This window comes from Gymnodraco acuticeps, unplaced genomic scaffold (genome assembly GCF_902827175.1).
Source record: "Gymnodraco acuticeps unplaced genomic scaffold, fGymAcu1.1, whole genome shotgun sequence".
NCBI classification, from domain to species: Eukaryota; Metazoa; Chordata; class Actinopteri; order Perciformes; family Bathydraconidae; genus Gymnodraco; species Gymnodraco acuticeps.
In genome coordinates, this window is record NW_022990358.1 from 541,392 (window position 1) to 558,397 (window position 17,006).

The 17,006-nt window shown below is 42.7% G+C and overlaps 1 protein-coding gene across 1 annotated transcript; it reads left to right on the forward strand.

The window, feature by feature from the left end:
* The first annotated feature begins 2,864 nt into the window (after positions 1 to 2,864).
* il1b (interleukin 1, beta) lies at positions 2,865 to 7,246 on the forward strand. Its single transcript, XM_034224089.1, has 6 exons — positions 2,865 to 2,992; positions 3,667 to 3,718; positions 4,327 to 4,516; positions 5,110 to 5,283; positions 6,156 to 6,283; positions 6,522 to 7,246. The coding sequence occupies exons 1-6, from the start codon at positions 2,958 to 2,960 to the stop codon at positions 6,735 to 6,737; spliced, it is 795 nt and encodes a 264-aa protein (XP_034079980.1). The 5' UTR covers positions 2,865 to 2,957; the 3' UTR covers positions 6,738 to 7,246.
* The last annotated feature ends 9,760 nt before the right edge of the window (positions 7,247 to 17,006 follow it).

Genomic DNA, 17,006 nt, shown 5'->3' on the forward strand with positions numbered 1-17,006 from the left:
CCAAGACCCGAACGGACAAAAAGACGTGCTGCAGGCACGAAACATACTACCAATAGAAATACATTGCTTTTAAAATCGTTCTGTGTGACACGAAAAAAAGGGGAAAATCGTGTTGGTGAACACGGATCAATAGATTAAATGTCGTGACTATAAAACGAAATGCCGTGAGACCGGGTTGCTCTTTCATGTGCATTCATCTTTTTAACAAGTATAACCACTGCCTGACAGAGCGACATTGATATCAGCAGTCAGCTTCTTTTTATATGATCAGATCAGTATATCTTGTGGTAATTCTGATAAATATTAAATCTTGGGCAACAAGTGTATTAATGTGTTTTAACTTAAACCAGCTCTTTACATCAGGCGGCACTCCGTTTGCAGTGTAAATCTGTAGTAGGCTATATCTGTCTCTTGTAATTTCCTGTCATGGAAACAAACACTGTGGTTTCCCCCCTCAGGTTTGGGGTTTTTAACATGCAGAGTTGCACATATTAAGATGACCTCAGATTTAAACCAAACAAAGTCTTTGCAAAGCAGACATGATGTCATTTAATGTAAAACAAGGAAGGCCAGAGGTAATAGCTGTTGGGGAATATTTTCCAAGGCCCATAACTTTGACCCAGTTTATCAGTTCAAACTGTCCTGACTGTGCTCTCAGTGTTCTGTCTCCCTGTTCCTGCCTGTTGGCGTCAGCTGATAAAGGTGTTATGATTTTATCTTGTTATGCAGCATGTTGATGATGCTCTCGGAACTAGCTAAATACAAGCAACTCTACCGTGCAGTCAGATCGTGGCTGCTGTGACTTGTGATGTAAATTCTCCGGCCGAAGCTCCAAATAAACCATCAGTGTTTGACATCAAAGCTCCTGCTCTTCCCGTGTCTCTTTCCTGAGTCGGTGACTCCCACTGCATTGCTGCTACACAGAAGTTTCCCTTACAATAGCTAGCTAAAAATCTTCTAAAGTATTTTATACCTCAATCGAAAAGATTTGATTCACAATCATGAAATATAAAATGAATAGCAACTATCGTGAATACATTTGTAATGAACGGCCACAAAAGCTTGACTTCAGTCAGATGGCTGAGGGGACAACTCACCATCCAAACGTTTTAACAGTAGTCTATGTTTCTGCATTTTGTTTGCTAGCACTTCATCTAATCATTTTTCAGCCATGGTGTGAAGGTAAAATGTTGGTCATGGAAAGTGGAGCTTTTCAAGTAGACCAGCTTCTTGGATAAACCACAAACATTTGTCTGAAAGCTTGACATTTGTACTTTACAAATTCAGATTTTTGCATTGAGACGTACTGTCTGGGAGATTTCCCCTCCCACGGTGTGGCTAGTGAGAGTTGAAAAAGCCCCAAATCAATCAAAACTTATGTTCATCATTGTTACGTTCCCTTCTAAATCTAGGGGTACAAAGGGAAGTAACAACACACAAAATAACCGGCCGAGAGAAAAAGGAGAGGAAACTGAATGCTGAAGCCACAAAATGAGGTTTTAATTAATAAAAAAGTAGAGGCTCACCAGCCAAATTGCAAAACAAATTAACTAAGGACAACTTTCTTTCAAAAGAAAGTGACTAACGTAAAAAAAAAGACACACTGGAGCACATCTCCTAACAATTAGCAGAACACAGGTTGAACTAGGCCTCACACAGAGACACTACACTACAGCACGTAACACATGCAACCAGAGGAGGAGAGACGCCACTGCAACCTTCCTCAGGTCCTTTATGGAAGCTCTGATTGAGGATTGGGAGCACCTGGGGGAGAGGCTGCACCTGGAGACAATCAGGGAGAGAGAGAGAAACACACACAAAAGCACACACACAAGCACCAACTGCAGCACGTAACAATCATCAACAGCACAACACCATTTACTTCAGATGAACTAGTCCCACCCTCAGTGGATAGAAAGAAACGGTTGGGGTCTTTTTTTCTGGGTCAAATTAGCTCAAATGTACCGGCAGGCATCTGCCACAAACCAAGCTCACCTGCAGCAGTGTGCATTAGAGATTTACACAATGAATGTGAACCAGGAAGTCCAGTTTAAGTAAAAAGATATATGTTTGGAGCTTGTCATACCTAAGCAGGATTTCCCATTCAGATGCATATACACTGTACTGTATGATGTGTTTGGATTCAAACAAGTGACCGAGAAATGCATATCATGACATTTACGGTACTTATTAAGCATTTTGCAACTTATGCCGTAACTTGCCAAAGTGCTTTGTTTTACAATTTTATTTATTTAAAAATATTTTCATACAATCATCTGTATTGGGATTCATGTGGATTAATATGTATAACCGGAGGGGGAGGGTGACAACAATAAGTTTAACAGAGGAGACACTGCAGGCTAGGCAGAGGGCCTGACAATGACCCTGTGTTATTTTGGCTGGAGCCCAAAGTGCACCTGCTGCATAGGCTGACTGGCTCCATTTAAATCAATTAATAAGATGCATTTTGCATGCAAAGCTACTGTCAGTTTAGATGAAGCTTCACCCTTGACATACTGTTCATTTTTCTTTAAAGTTTAGGTGTTTGCCTAGATATCTACAGCTGGTAAAACCATCATAAATGCAAACAAAATCCATAGTCATCGTCTAGAAAGTGCCAGATTAGGCAAGAATTAGGGATGTATTGTATCCTCTTATAGGGTACAAATGTGTCAATGCATTTGTCTTGTTATGTCTTGTTTCAGAAAATGATCTATACATTTGACTAGTAGTATCATAATGAGAAATAAGTGTCTGTGAGGTGTATTTGTTTGGTGTGGGGTTTATTGTGGTTTTTGATGACATCATGGCAGAAGTGAACCAGGAAGCTGAGAATGAATAAAGAGGAGGTGCTCAATCAGCCTCGCTCAGTCAGAAACACTCATCCAACACTCACGCTTCAGTGAAATCTGTTACTTTTCATATTTAATCCTTTTTTAAGATTTATCATCAAGACAATGTCCGACTTCGATCTGTCCCAAGCATTAGAAGGGTAAGTTGTTTCTGTCGTACATTATTTTCTCTGAATACTTTGTTCTCTTAATTTTTGAAATATCAACATTACAAATGAAAATTAGGACTTTAAAAGATACTTAATGCGTTACAGAAGCTTAGAGCAAGACATCTGTTTTTAAATCAAAAGCATGGAGTTCCTGCAAACATACAATGTGACTGGCACCTTTAAAAAGGGAACAGCTCCGGTCTGGCTGACGACGTGTTTCACTTCTTACTTACAGCATGTTGTTCACATTTTGGTGAATAGTTAAAATGACCGAAACCATAGCAGTCAAATGCAATATACACACTATTGCAACAGTAATATCAAAACCGTAAACACATCATAGGAACATCTTCTGCTGAATAAGTACATTTACTGTTCATATTTGAAGTACATTTCTCTGTTAATACTTTTTTCTTAGTAAGGTTTGAATGAAGGACTTTTACTTATAATGGAGTATTTACAGTTAGCTATTATATTTGTTTAAGTAAATGACGTGAATACATCTTCCACCACGGGGAATAAGACTTGGTAAAAAGTACAAGTGTATTTCATTAAGTACCAAATGAAAATGCTCTCAATGTAAGCCTTTCTAACTGCATATCGAAAACATTTTATTTTAATATAATATCCTTTTCATTTATAAATAATCATGTTTTGTATTTCAGCCCTCTCGATTTAGAGGACAATGGATTTGAGGGCTGCTTCTTTAACATGACGGTAAACCATTTTTTGATTAGGCCACGAAAAGCCATAATTCACTTATATTTGTATACTTTTACTTGTCTTGATATACATTTTCTATGGCATGTCACATTTATTATCACTTTGTCTTTATGTGATATTAAAAGGTATATGTGATGAGAATGTTTGTATATGTACTTTATGAGTATAACAGTATCTACGTCTTTGATAACAACTTAACTTAAATTATCATATTAATTCAACTGCAAGCATGTGAATCCTTAAACAGCTGTGACACAAATCACTAGAAGAATAAATAGTACTGATTTTGGATACACATAATACTTGTTAGTAGGATCAATTAGTTGCTAGTATTTGAAAATACATCATGCAAGAGCCTAAATATCTATCTGTGTGGGTTTATGTAAAATCGGGATGCCTATATTTCACACTATTTCATGTGTGTGAAAACCCATGAATGAAAGCCTGCTTACGTTTGAGCAGCAAATTATGTAAATAAATACAAATGTTAACTAACTTGTTTATGTGCAAGCACGACATTTGGCTCGGTTTGACTCAGAAAAGGGGAAGCACCTGCAGGAGCACATGCTGTCATGATCTCTATTGTCTCTGTCTGTGTGCAGGAAGTTCAAGATGAGATCTTCAGTATTGAGGAGGGACTGGACCTGGTGGTTTCCAGAAACCCAAAGACCCTGCAGCATGTTGCTATCCTGCTGCTGGCGGCGAACAGGATGAAGAGGGGTCTGAGCTGCTGTAGCCGGGGGCTCAGAGAGGAGGAGCTCTGCAGCGCCATCATGGACAGCCTGGTGACTGGTGGGGAACACCAGTATTTAAACGTTATCATTGGTCAAATAAGAACATCAGGCTCTGTTACCAAATATATCAAAACAACTAATTTGTTATCCTTATAACCCTCAGGACATTACATATTTGTACTTATGTAGGGTTTTGAATGCAGGATTTTTACTTGTAGTTGAGCATTTCCCAGTATGCAATTAGTAATTGTATTTACACAAATCATCTGAATACTTGAGCCTTTAAATGCATTCATCTGTTACTCACACTGGACTTCCTGGATCATATTGTACTGTGTGAATCCCTGAAGTCAAGGCTGATGAACTACTGTACAGCATACTGCTGCTGCAGGTGATGTGGTTTTGTGGTGGAAACTTCTGCTGGTAAATGAGCTAATTTGACCCATAACAAGAAATCCACTACTTCCAGTTTCTAAGCAGTTGAAAGCGGTGAACTAAGTTGTAGAGCGCTGTGGTTTCTGCAAAAAGTTTGATTTGAAGGCTATACTATCATGGCCACTATGCCCCCTCAATTTGGCCTTCATGCCCCTCCAAGACACGTTGTCCTTTTTTGCAGCTCCTTTTCTGAAAGCTGCTAACATCTCTCCACAGAAACAACCGTCGAGATCCAGAGCTCGTCCACAACAGTGACAAGAATATTTCATCGGCTCAACAGTGTGATACAATGCACCCTGTGTGACATGGTACAAAAAGATGTCGTCTACTCATCAGATGAGTTAAAACTGCAGGCCATCACTCTGCAAGGAGGTCAGCGTGAACGCAAAGGTACTGAATACTGCATTTACACTATTGTCCAACTTTATACTGCTACTCCACTACACCTTAGAGCAGGGGTGTCAAACTCAAGGCCCGGGAGCCAAATCCGGCCCGTGACTTCATTTCATGTGGCCCACAAGAGTGGGCCAGTATATTCAAAGAATATAATATGTTTATTATAAGGTTACATGCCGATTTACAGAAGCGCGTTGCCCATAAACTACATACAAATTTGACTTTTTTCTCAAAATGTGACTTTCTTTCTTCAAAATATTCATTTTTTCTTAGAATCTGACTTTTTTTTCAAAATGTCATTTCTTTTTTTTCCAGAATTTGGCTTTTCTTTTTAAATCATTGTGTGACATTCTCAATGAAGAGACTTATTAAGTTATTACCCTATCCGATAATAATCCAATGCATGGCAATAATGTAATATAATACATTATTTTATATATATTAAATATTTATATATGTATTTTTTATAGTCTCGTATATAAAACTGACCCTTTGAGTGCAACCATGATGCTAATGTGGCCGGAGATTAAATTGAGGTCGACACCCCTGCCTTAGAGTTACATTTGACACTTTTTTTTTTTACATAAAGAGAAAAATAAATGCTTATATTATACGATGCAGTACTGAACATCGAATCTGCTAAGTTGTACACAAATAAGCTAAAAGTGGATACACATGAAGAAAACCACAACCTTAATATGCACTTTTTTTAAATGTTGACTTTAAGACTTTAAGACCTTAGTATTTCTGTCTTTGATGTAATTAATTATTGACCATTCCACAGTTGAGAGCAAAACTAATGTAATGGACACGGCAATGACTTTAAATGAACGTTACATTTGTATTCTTTTTTTTCTCCACATCAGTGAATTTTAAAATGTCAAAGTACATGACTCTCTCAGATGGCGACGGCCAGACGGTCGTCCTGTCCATCGGTAGAGACTTGCACATGTCCTGCTCTTTGGAAGATGGCAAAGCTACGTTGCTTTTGGAGGTAAGCAGATAAGATGTTGGGGTTAATTTGTCCTGGATACAATACTATTTGTAGTCTTCTGATGATGTCACAATTAGGACGTTCTCAATGTTGTTGTTTTGCTCATATTGTCATCTCTGAAATGTTATCTTTCTTTTTTTTATATCATAAATATCTCTCTTTTATTTTACTGTTACAATTGTGTTTCCATACATCCATGACATAATGAGGCATTTTCTCTTCTCCTTTCTTACGGCAGAAGTGCGATGAGGGGGAACTCAAAAAGATCAGCGACGATGGAGACATGGACCGCTTTCTGTTCTTCAAGAGGACCGAGGGAGTCTCTCAGAACTCATTTGAGTCTGTGAAGTGTCGCGGCTGGTTGATCAGCACTTCCTGGGAGGAAGAAAGCAAGCCTCTGGAGATGTGTGAAGTGGACAGTGCCAACCGTCTCACCTGCTTCAAATTAAACTAGTGTTGCTGCCGTCCTTTTTTCTGTACAGAATGATGTAGAAGATTCCTATTGTTCTGCCTCGCCACTAGATGGAGCCTTCGTCTGTCATATTCCCTCCTCCTGCAGTGATGACTTCTATTTCATTAAAGATAGTTTGACTTTATAAGATTTGTACTCACCGAGACACCGATTTGTAGAAACTTAATTTATCTCCTTCGAATAATTGTAACAGGATATTCCTCCAAACTATTGTTTTATATTTGTTGTTGTTCATTTACTTCAATGTATCTCTCTACTATCTAGAACTGTGAATATATATTGTTTGTGTTTTGTTAAAAGAGATTTAAGAATGTAAAACCAGCTAAAAGCTAGTAGCATTTCATTAACATTGTGTTGTTTTTTGTTTATGTACCTTCGGTGTTTATGTACTTCAGTGATCATTTTTCTATTTACATAAAGGACATGAGCCACATGCTGTCCTCATTTTGCTAATGATGCATTCAATATGATAAATAATCCAGTGTTTCCCAGTTCTTTCCCATTTGTTATGTTTTCACCAAACAAATAACATCTCTAAAGCCTGATCAGTTTGAATTGTTGAACTGACTAAATGTCAATGTAAACAAATCACAGATGCATTTCCCTTCTGGAAAATATCTCACCTTCTTTTTTTAGATCAAACTGAATTAAAAAAAAGTAAATCCACATAGGGAGCAGGAGAGTCTGTGTTGAACTCTGATGTTTCTACAGTAGCCCAGAAGGGACAAATAAAACACTGGCTCTAGAGAAGGGATGTTCCTCGTGACTCATTTTTAAACCTAGACTAGATGAAGTGTCTATAAGTTAAAAAAAACACAGCGAAAATATTAAACTCTTCAGCCAAACTTCATCTTTATGGTTACATATGAGCCATGTTTTTGCACAAGAGCTATTTTAAATCTTTAAACACATTTTCTATACGCTTCATGAACCCAGTGTGTAATGAACTGTTTGATGAAATGATAGAGGCACTTGCTTATACCATGAATGTGTATCCAAGGGTTAAATTCCACCTATATGTAATGATAAGTCTGATGAGTTCACATCAGAGCAGAGAGCTGCCACTGCTACAGCTAAGGAAGCAAATGTCAATATATTACTTACATGTATACATTAAGTAGATAATAATACATTTAACCTAATATTTCTGGGGCTGACAAGCAAGGTAGAAATGTTTATTCACTAGTCTTGTCCAAAAAAAAAAAACTTTAGAGAAGACTTCTCACGGGGCTATACCTTACCGTATCACAGAGAAGATTCAGTTCTGTTTAGTTTGACCTCTTTTTAAATCGCCCAAGCTATTCATTTCCTCTTTTTTATTTCACAGCGGTACACAGCAGGGTTTAACTCTTTGTGATCAATGAGAATATGATTTAGTGATATACCGTACCACAAACATGTCCTCTGTAGGTGTCACAGAACACACCATAAAAGACGAACATCCATAACCTCCCATAATCTGAACTTCACGGCTCTGCTCAAATGAAATGTCAATCAGCTCTTATTCTTCACAAAAACAGACTTAAAGAAACTCAGCCAATCAGAGGCAGCGGGGAGGAAGTCGACTTCTTTTCATTGGTACTGCCTGCTCGGGTTTGCATGGCGACACCTTGGACTGTGTCTCGACTCGACTGCAGCACCAATGAGAGATGCTCAGCTCGTGGGTGCGCAAAGCTGATTATGGAATGATGTGCATCTAACTTTAAAGGGGCAAAACGGTCACGAGCTGCAAGAAAAATGTATGAACTCATTATCTTCTATTCTTACTGCTGCCTTGACCAAAACACACGGAATATATCTTCCATATCACCTCTATCGACCGGTTTTAAGGTCAAATTCATTAATCTGGCACTGAGGCTTTTCTGATTTACCGACACGTGCGGCACGGAAATATTGACAACCCCCTTCTCCAGTATTAGTGATTGCCTACAATGTAAAAAAAAATCACGTGTCAGAGTGTGTGAGCGAAAAGGAAACATTCATTTAAGTGTAGGCCAACATGCATGCATGAAAAAAAACTTCAAACAAGCATGTGCAGGAGTGCAGAAACACCAGCATGAAAGTATTATGTGTGTGTTTGTGTGTGTGTGTGTGTGTGTGTGTGTGTGTGTGTCTCCCTCTGCCATACATTCCCAGCACATGGCAACAGAAGCTAAATATAGCCCCAGCAGCCCGGCCTCACAGCAGGATCATGCTTCCCCTCGCTAAAGTAGAATCCCCCCTGCCGCTGCCCCTGTTTCCCTGCTTCCTACAAACATCTCGTGCACCTCTCCCTCCCCTCCCTTCCTCTCCTGACTCCCCCACCCCCCTTTTTGCCACTTTCCCTTCTTCTGTCATTCTCCCCCTCTGCAGATTCTCATTCTGTTACCATGCACCTTTCCCCCCCTCAGTATTAGCTACAGCTCTTCTGCAACCTGTTATTATTTGAAACTACACACACACACACACACACACACACACACACACACACACACACACAACACACACACACACACACACACACACACACACACACACACACACACACACACACACACACACACACACACACACACACACACACACACACACTACACACACACACACACCACACACACACACTACACACACACACACAACACACACACACCACACACACACCACACACACACACACACACACACACACACACACACACACACACACACACACACACACACACACACACACACACACACACACCACACACACACACACACACACACACACACACACACACACACACACACACACACACACAACACACAGCAGGACTTGCAATGGAGTATTTTTACATTTCCTTTTATTCTTCAACTTACATTTCAGAGGTAAGTAATGCTGTTTTTACCAACCACCTTAAAAGCAGAACAATCCCATGCCACCCAGTGAGATTTAATTTAGCACATAATATATAATAATAATAATAATAAAAAATAATAATAAATAATAAATGATATATAGTGGTTTTCCTGGTTCTCAAAGCGCAAAGTAAAGAAAAATAAAAATAAAAGTTAAAAAGTGCTAAACTAGGTGGAATAGGGTCGAGGGGTTAGTGGAATAGGAGTTGAAGGCAAGAGTGAAAAGATGAGTTTTGAGGGCTGATATATATTTATATATATTAGATTAGTATTCCTTCCTTACTTGTTAAAGTCTAAGTACCATTTTAAGCACTTTGACTCTTGATACTTTCAATGAATTCACACACACACACACACACACGGTTGGATCTGACTGATCCTAGCGTGATAGTGATGGACTGCTGGGAGCATGTGGCATAATCCCGTCTTGATTTGGCGCAGTGCCTGGTGAGGTATTACATTGCTCACAGGCTGCAATAGTCCCACTGTTCACATGTGCATGCTCGCACACATTACTGCTGCCCGGGAAGTGAGAGTGGGATGAAAGTGGTGATGGGAGGTCATCAGGGACATGGAGCTCTACAGTGGAGGAGTATTCATGGAGACTTTGCAAAGTGATAATGGATTGGTTGAAGATTTATAATGGCTTGGATACGGAAAAAAAGTTATTATTATTATTATTATTATTATTATTGGTATCACATATGCATGGGGCATAAGAGAAGCTATAATGATTCCCTCCTCAATTGGACTCTATGTTGCACGTTGAACATCCTGAAACTCTTTACTGACTGATTATGAGGTGAGACTTATAAATGGTGGAATCTAACTATGTTAATTCAACCAAAAGGTACTACACTTAAGTACATATTTGAAGTACTTGTACTTTCCTTGAATCGTTCTGTGTATGCTACTATATACTGCTGCTCCACTGCATCTCAGAGGGACATACTTTGAATTCACTGAATTAGGTATTGTCATGTTTTGGATAATTTATCAGTTTCACCAAAGAGATATTTCTATGTTTTCCTCTCTGGGGAACCAGCACCTTACCGTGGTAGAGAGGTGTGTGTGCCCTGATGAACCTGGGGGCTGTGTTGTCTGGAACCTTGTGTTCCTGGTAGGGTCTCCCATGGCAAATTGGTCTCAGGCAAGGGGCCAGACTAAGATTGGTTCAAAAGACCTCATGAAAGACGACACAAGAAGTGAGGATACCCGGCCCGGAGGAAGCCCGGGGTCCCCTTCTGGAGCCAGGCCCAGAAGGAGGACTCGTGGGCGAGCGTCTGGTGGCCGGGCTTGCCACGGAGCCCGGCCGGGCCCAGCCCGAAAAGGCAACGTGGGCAACATCTCCGCTTCTCCGTCCCGCGGGCCCACCACCTACGGGAAACATCGATGGGGTCGGGTGCGCTGCCAGAAGGGTGGCAGTGAAAGCGGAGGGTCTCGACGGACCAGACCCGGGCGACAGAAGCTGGCTTTGGGGACGTGGAACGTCACCTCTCTGGGGGGGAAGGAGCCGGAGCTTGTGCGGGAGGTGGAGCGTTACCAGTTGGATCTGGTTGGGCTCACCTCTACGCACAGCGTCGGCTCTGGAACCTTACTTCTGGATAGGGGTTGGACTCTATTCTTCTCCGGAGTTGCTCAAGGTGTGAGGCGCCGGGCGGGTGTGGGGATACTCACAAGTCCCCGGTTAGGTGCTTCGTTGTTGGAGTTTACCCCAGTGGACGAGAGGGTCGCCTCCCTACGCCTGCGGGTTATGGGGGGGAAAACTCTGACTGTTGTGTGTGCTTATGCACCCAACAGCAGTTCAGAGTATACGGCCTTCTTGGAGACCCTGGAAAGAGTCCTGTATGGGGCTCCTGAAGGGGACTCTTTAATCTTGCTGGGAGACTTCAACGCACATGTGGGCAATGATGGAGACACTTGGAGGGGCGTGATTGGGAGGAACGGCCCCCCTGATCTGAACCGGAGTGGTGGTTTGTTACTGGACTTCTGTGCTAGTCATGGATTGGCCATAACAAACACCATGTTCGAACATAAGGATGCTCATAAGTGTACGTGGTACCAGAGCACCCTAGGCAGAAGGTCCATGATCGATTTCGTTATCGTATCATCGGACCTGAGGCCGTATGTTTTGGACACTCGGGTAAAGAGAGGGGCGGAGTTGTCAACTGATCACCATCTGGTGGTGAGTTGGGTCGAGTGGCGGGGGAAGCCTCTGGATAGACCTGGTAAGCCCAAACGTGTAGTTCGGGTGAACTGGGAACGTCTGGAGGAGGCCCAAGTTCAGGAGGCCTTCAACTCACACCTCCGGCGGAGCTTTTCGGGCATTCCTGTGGAGGTTGGGGACATTGAACCAGAGTGGTCGGTGTTCAAAGCCTCTATTGCCGAAGCCGCGGCGGGGAGCTGTGGTCTCAAGGTCCTAGGTGCCTCAAGGGGCGGTAACCCTCGAACCTCCTGGTGGACACCGGTGGTCAGGGAAGCCGTCCGACTGAAGAAGGAGGCCTTCAGGGATTTGTTATCCCGGGGGACTCCCGAGGCAGTTGCAAGGTACCGACAGGCCCGAAGGGCAGCAACCTCATCCGTGGCCGAGGCAAAGCAGCGGGTGTGGGAGAAGTTCGGAGAAGACATGGAGAAGGACTTTCGGGCGGCACCAAAGTTGTTCTGGAAAACTGTCCGACACCTCAGGAGGGGGAAGCAGGGAACCATCCAAGCTGTGTACAGTAAGGATGGGACGTTGTTGACCTCAACTGATGGAGTGTTAGGGCGTTGGAAGGAACACTTTGAGGAACTCCTGAACCCGACAACTCCGCCCTCTATGTTAGAGGCAGAGCTGGAGTATGACGGGGGATCAACACCAATCTCCCGGGGGGAGGTCACTGAGGTCGTCAAACAACTCCACAGTGGCAAAGCCCCGGGGGTGGATGAGATCCGCCCGGAAATGCTGAAGGCTCTGGGTGTTGAGGGACTGTCATGGTTGACACGTCTCATCAACGTTGCGTGGAAGTCGGAAACAGTACCGAAGGAGTGGCAGACCGGGGTGGTGGTTCCCCTTTTTAAAAAGGGGGATCAGAGGGTGTGTGCCAATTACAGAGGCATCACACTACTCAGCCTCCCCGGGAAAGTTTACTCTAAGGTACTCGAAAGGAGGGTCAGGCCGATTGTCGAACCTCAGATTGAGGAGGAACAATGCGGATTCCGTCCTGGTCGTGGAACGACGGATCAGCTTTTTACTCTCGCAAGGATCCTGGAGGGGGCCTGGGAGTACGCTTATCCGGTCTACATGTGTTTTGTAGACTTGGAGAAGGCGTATGACCGAGTTCCCAGGGAGTTACTGTGGGAGGTGCTGCGGGAGTATGGGGTGAGGGGGTCTCTACTCAGGGCCATCCAATCTCTGTACTCCCAAAGCGAGAGCTGTGTCCGGGTCCTCGGCAGTAAGTCGGACACATTTCCGGTGAGGGTTGGCCTCCGCCAGGGCTGCGCTTTGTCACCAATCCTGTTTGTAATACATGGATCGGATTTCGAGGCGTAGTCGTGGGGGAGGGGGTCTGCAGTTCGGTGGACTAAGGATTGCACCACTGCTTTTTGCAGATGATGTGGTTCTAATGGCTTCATCGGTCTGCGACCTTCAGCACTCACTGGATCGGTTCGCAACCGAGTGTGAAGCGGCTGGGATGAGGATCAGCACCTCCAAATCTGAGGCCATGCTTCTCAGCAGGAAACCGATGGACTGTCCACTTCAAGTAGGGAATGAGTCCTTACCCCAAGTGAAGGAGTTCAAGTATCTCGGGGTCTTGTTCTCGAGTGAGGGAACAATGGAGCGTGAGATGGGCCGGAGAATCGGAGCAGCGGGAGCGGTACTGCAGTCGCTTTACCGCACCGTTGTGACGAAAAGGGAGCTGAGCCAGAAGGCAAAGCTCTCTGTCTACCGGGCCATTTTCGTTCCTACCCTCACCTATGGTCATGAAGGATGGGTCATGACCGAAAGAACAAGATCGCGGATACAAGCGGCCGAGATGGGTTTTCTCCGCAGGGTGGCTGGTGTCTCCCTTAGGGATAAGGTGAGAAGTTCGGTCATCAGGGAGGGACTCGGAGTTGAGCCGCTCCTCCTTCGCGTCGAAAGGAGCCAGTTGAGGTGGTTCGGGCACCTAGTTAGGATGCCACCTGGGCGCCTCCCTAGGGAGGTGTTCCAGGCACGTCCAGCTGGGAAGAGACCAAGGGGTAGACCTAGGACCAGGTGGAGGGATTATATCTCTTCGCTGGCCTGGGAGTGCCTTGGGATCCCCCAGTCAGAGCTGGTTGATGTCGCCAGGGAAAAGAAAGTTTGGGGCTCTCTGCTGGAACTGCTACCCCCGCGACCCGACCACGGATAAGCGGGAGAAGATGGATGGATGGATATTTCTATTTACCTATCAACATAAAAGCACGACGAAAAAGCCTATTTTTTCCAAGCACAACTTTGTTACTTGTAATCCCTTAGATTCATCTGGTGACTCTTTTTGAGGGGAGCGACCCCGAGCTTGGGAACTACAGGAGTAAACTATCGAACTGTATTATAAAGTACTTCAAAGTAGCTCCACCTCGAGAAGCAACAACATTAAAATACTGCTTTAAACCTGACCACGTCAGAAACAATCAGATAGTCACTGGAGACATTTTACTGCAGCACGAGTACTGCTGATTCTTGAAGTACATTTAGCTGATAATACTAGTAATACAATGATACAAGTTTCTTAAACATCCATCAAATAGTCCTGGTTGTTGAGATATTTCAGTCATTGATAAAGTAGCGGTCTGATTATCCCATATTGATCCAAAGAGCCACCCTGGTGTAGATTTAAGAAGAATAAAGATATTTCTCAGAAAACATGAATAGACCTCCTGCTCACCTCATCTGGAGATTTAGCTGAATGTTCTCAATGGAAACCAGAGAAATACCATAATAAAAAGGCAGGCTATTTATATTTGTTATACATACTGTGCAAATACCTTGGACCTCAAACAAGACACTGAAACATCTCCTGTGGATTTCACTGTGACTCACTGCACTGTTACATATTTATCCTCATACTCACAAAGACCACATCTTTCGATATTATGCTGCAAGTCTTTTTATACACAATCTATTTCCATGTGCTTTTACTGTAGCTACAGCAGCAGCCAATGAAGAGGATTTGCTCGCTCCTTTGCCGATGCTCTCATTAAGGATCGAGAGGAGCCGGCCTCTCACCTCGGAGCTCTGGGGAATGAAGTCGTCTTGAAAAAGTGACATTACATGCAGTGCATCTGTGTGAATGTGCACAGGAGGCCTCATCCATGAATGTGCTAGTCGAGTGCCTCTTAAAGTTGCTCTGTCGCACTATCATTTCCAAGAATTGGCATGAATTGTATCTGAGACTTATAGTCTTTCTTTTGTGTGCTTTTGGTCAAACATTACATTCATCATGTTCCCATTTGTGGTAAGTGATTAGTATTTTAGTATCTACCTGTATATTGTAACAGCTGTATGAGACAGAGGCTGGTCTGATCCAGTTGTCAGTCAGAGAAGGAAAATGTACAGGTTGCCAACTTTCAATGGCACAATAACAAGCTGTGAAATTCAGACAGCAAAACGGACCGCTGAAAAACAAGGTTGCTAAATGCTATTAATGTTAGCATGAAAGGAAAGGGAAATATTACATGTATTACATTATTTGAATGGATTAAATTGAGTTTTTCTGCTTTGTTTCCAATATTTGATACTTCAAGAGTGGTTTTAAAGCTGTGGGGCCAACACAGAAAAGGAACCATAACTCAGTCCAATCTGAACAGAGAGACATGAACACACATACTTTTACATTCAGAAGAACACTGACCGTCTTTTTCAAGTTTTCCACACCATAAAGTAATTTAGTGATAGTTATCCTTACTTCTATGTAACACTGCAAATAGGAACTGCTAATAGCTTAACTGGCCTACTTTTAACAGAGCCAATTTTCCAAAATGTGATCATAAAATGTAAGCCCCAAAAAAACCTACAGCCTGATTGTCCAACGTCCAACAATATTCTCTTTGAATTTACTCAAAATGTTACTTTAGTGCAGTACTTGAGTAGATGCACTCATGTGTTGCAGCTCGAATGAGACAATACAATCATTTAGGGGCTGACTAACAAGCTACTTTCCCTAACACACTGACCTCTTAACACTGATTTAGGAGAAGAAAATAGGCACAAGGCTTACTTCCATTAATAAAACCGCTCTCAATAAGTAGTACCTGCCTGCACATAGAGCAGGATCGTGTGTGTGCCACACGTGAGCAGCACAATCACACTGTTGTACGCCGCTGCCCGGGGGCACAGAGGTCCTAATGGCACAGCTGACTCCTTGACCAGGAATGTCAAGTCTGCAGAGGCCTCCCACATTAAAATAGCCAGTATGTCCTGTCAGCACACCCTCACAGCGCACACATGAGTGCCTAGCAGCTGCCAATTTACTGAACTACTGAGTGAGGGGGGGAGGCGAGGAGAAAAGGTCCGAGCAGAGAAGAAGGAGCAACAACAGGAGATCAGCACGTGGAGGGAGATCACGTTACCCTGAAGCCTTCTTCTTCTCCCCCCCCCTCCCCCTCCTTTTCTACTCCTCACAACAGAGTCAGGACACAAGTTTAGCTGTATGTTTTCACACAACATGTTCATCTCATCTTCAGAGAAAAAGGAGGTGGTTATATATAGCAGAACGACCAGGACTAACCAAGCTCATCCCTCTGATTTGACACTGGATGTTAGAACAAGCTCTCGTGTGGAGCCGTTTCCTGCTGACAGTCTTTAGAAACTTCTAAAGACAGCTGCTGCTTCACGCTAAACTCTGAGTGTGTGTGTGTGTGTGTGTGTGTCTGTCTACAGCAACTGTAAAGCAAATGCTCTTCATACTCTGCATACATTGGAAATACGAGGCCTATTTAAACCACAGTAGAATTCCAATTAGGGCTGCTACGAACAATTTAGCAGATTATTTTCGGATTAATCTTCTCCTTTTATAATTGATCAATGTATGCCTTGATTTGTTTAATCATCACTGCAAGACACATCAACATTGACCTTTTTGCTGAAAATATGAGCGGAATTGATATTTATTTCATCGTTAAAGTATATCAAATAAGTTCACCTCTTCTTTGCTCTCTGTCTAAATACTTATTACACATTCTAATTAAGATTCATACAGTTACCAAATAATAAGCTGCATTTTGCATTTCCATTTGTAAAGGAGTACTAAAAACAGATAAGGCTGAAAATATAACGTATCTGATCTCAAAGTAATATAAAAAGGCTAAATGTGGATTCACAGAAAATGCATTTGCAACAATGATAGTTCACTATTTGTTTTAAATAAATAACAAG

Coding starts and splice junctions, on each gene's coding strand:
- il1b (XM_034224089.1), top strand. CDS start 2,958: ATGTCCGACTTCGATCTGTCCCAAGCATTAGAAGG. Junction 2,993..3,666: donor CTGTCCCAAGCATTAGAAGG/GTAAGTTGTTTC, acceptor TTTGTATTTCAG/CCCTCTCGATTTAGAGGACA. Junction 6,284..6,521: donor AAGCTACGTTGCTTTTGGAG/GTAAGCAGATAA, acceptor TTCTTACGGCAG/AAGTGCGATGAGGGGGAACT.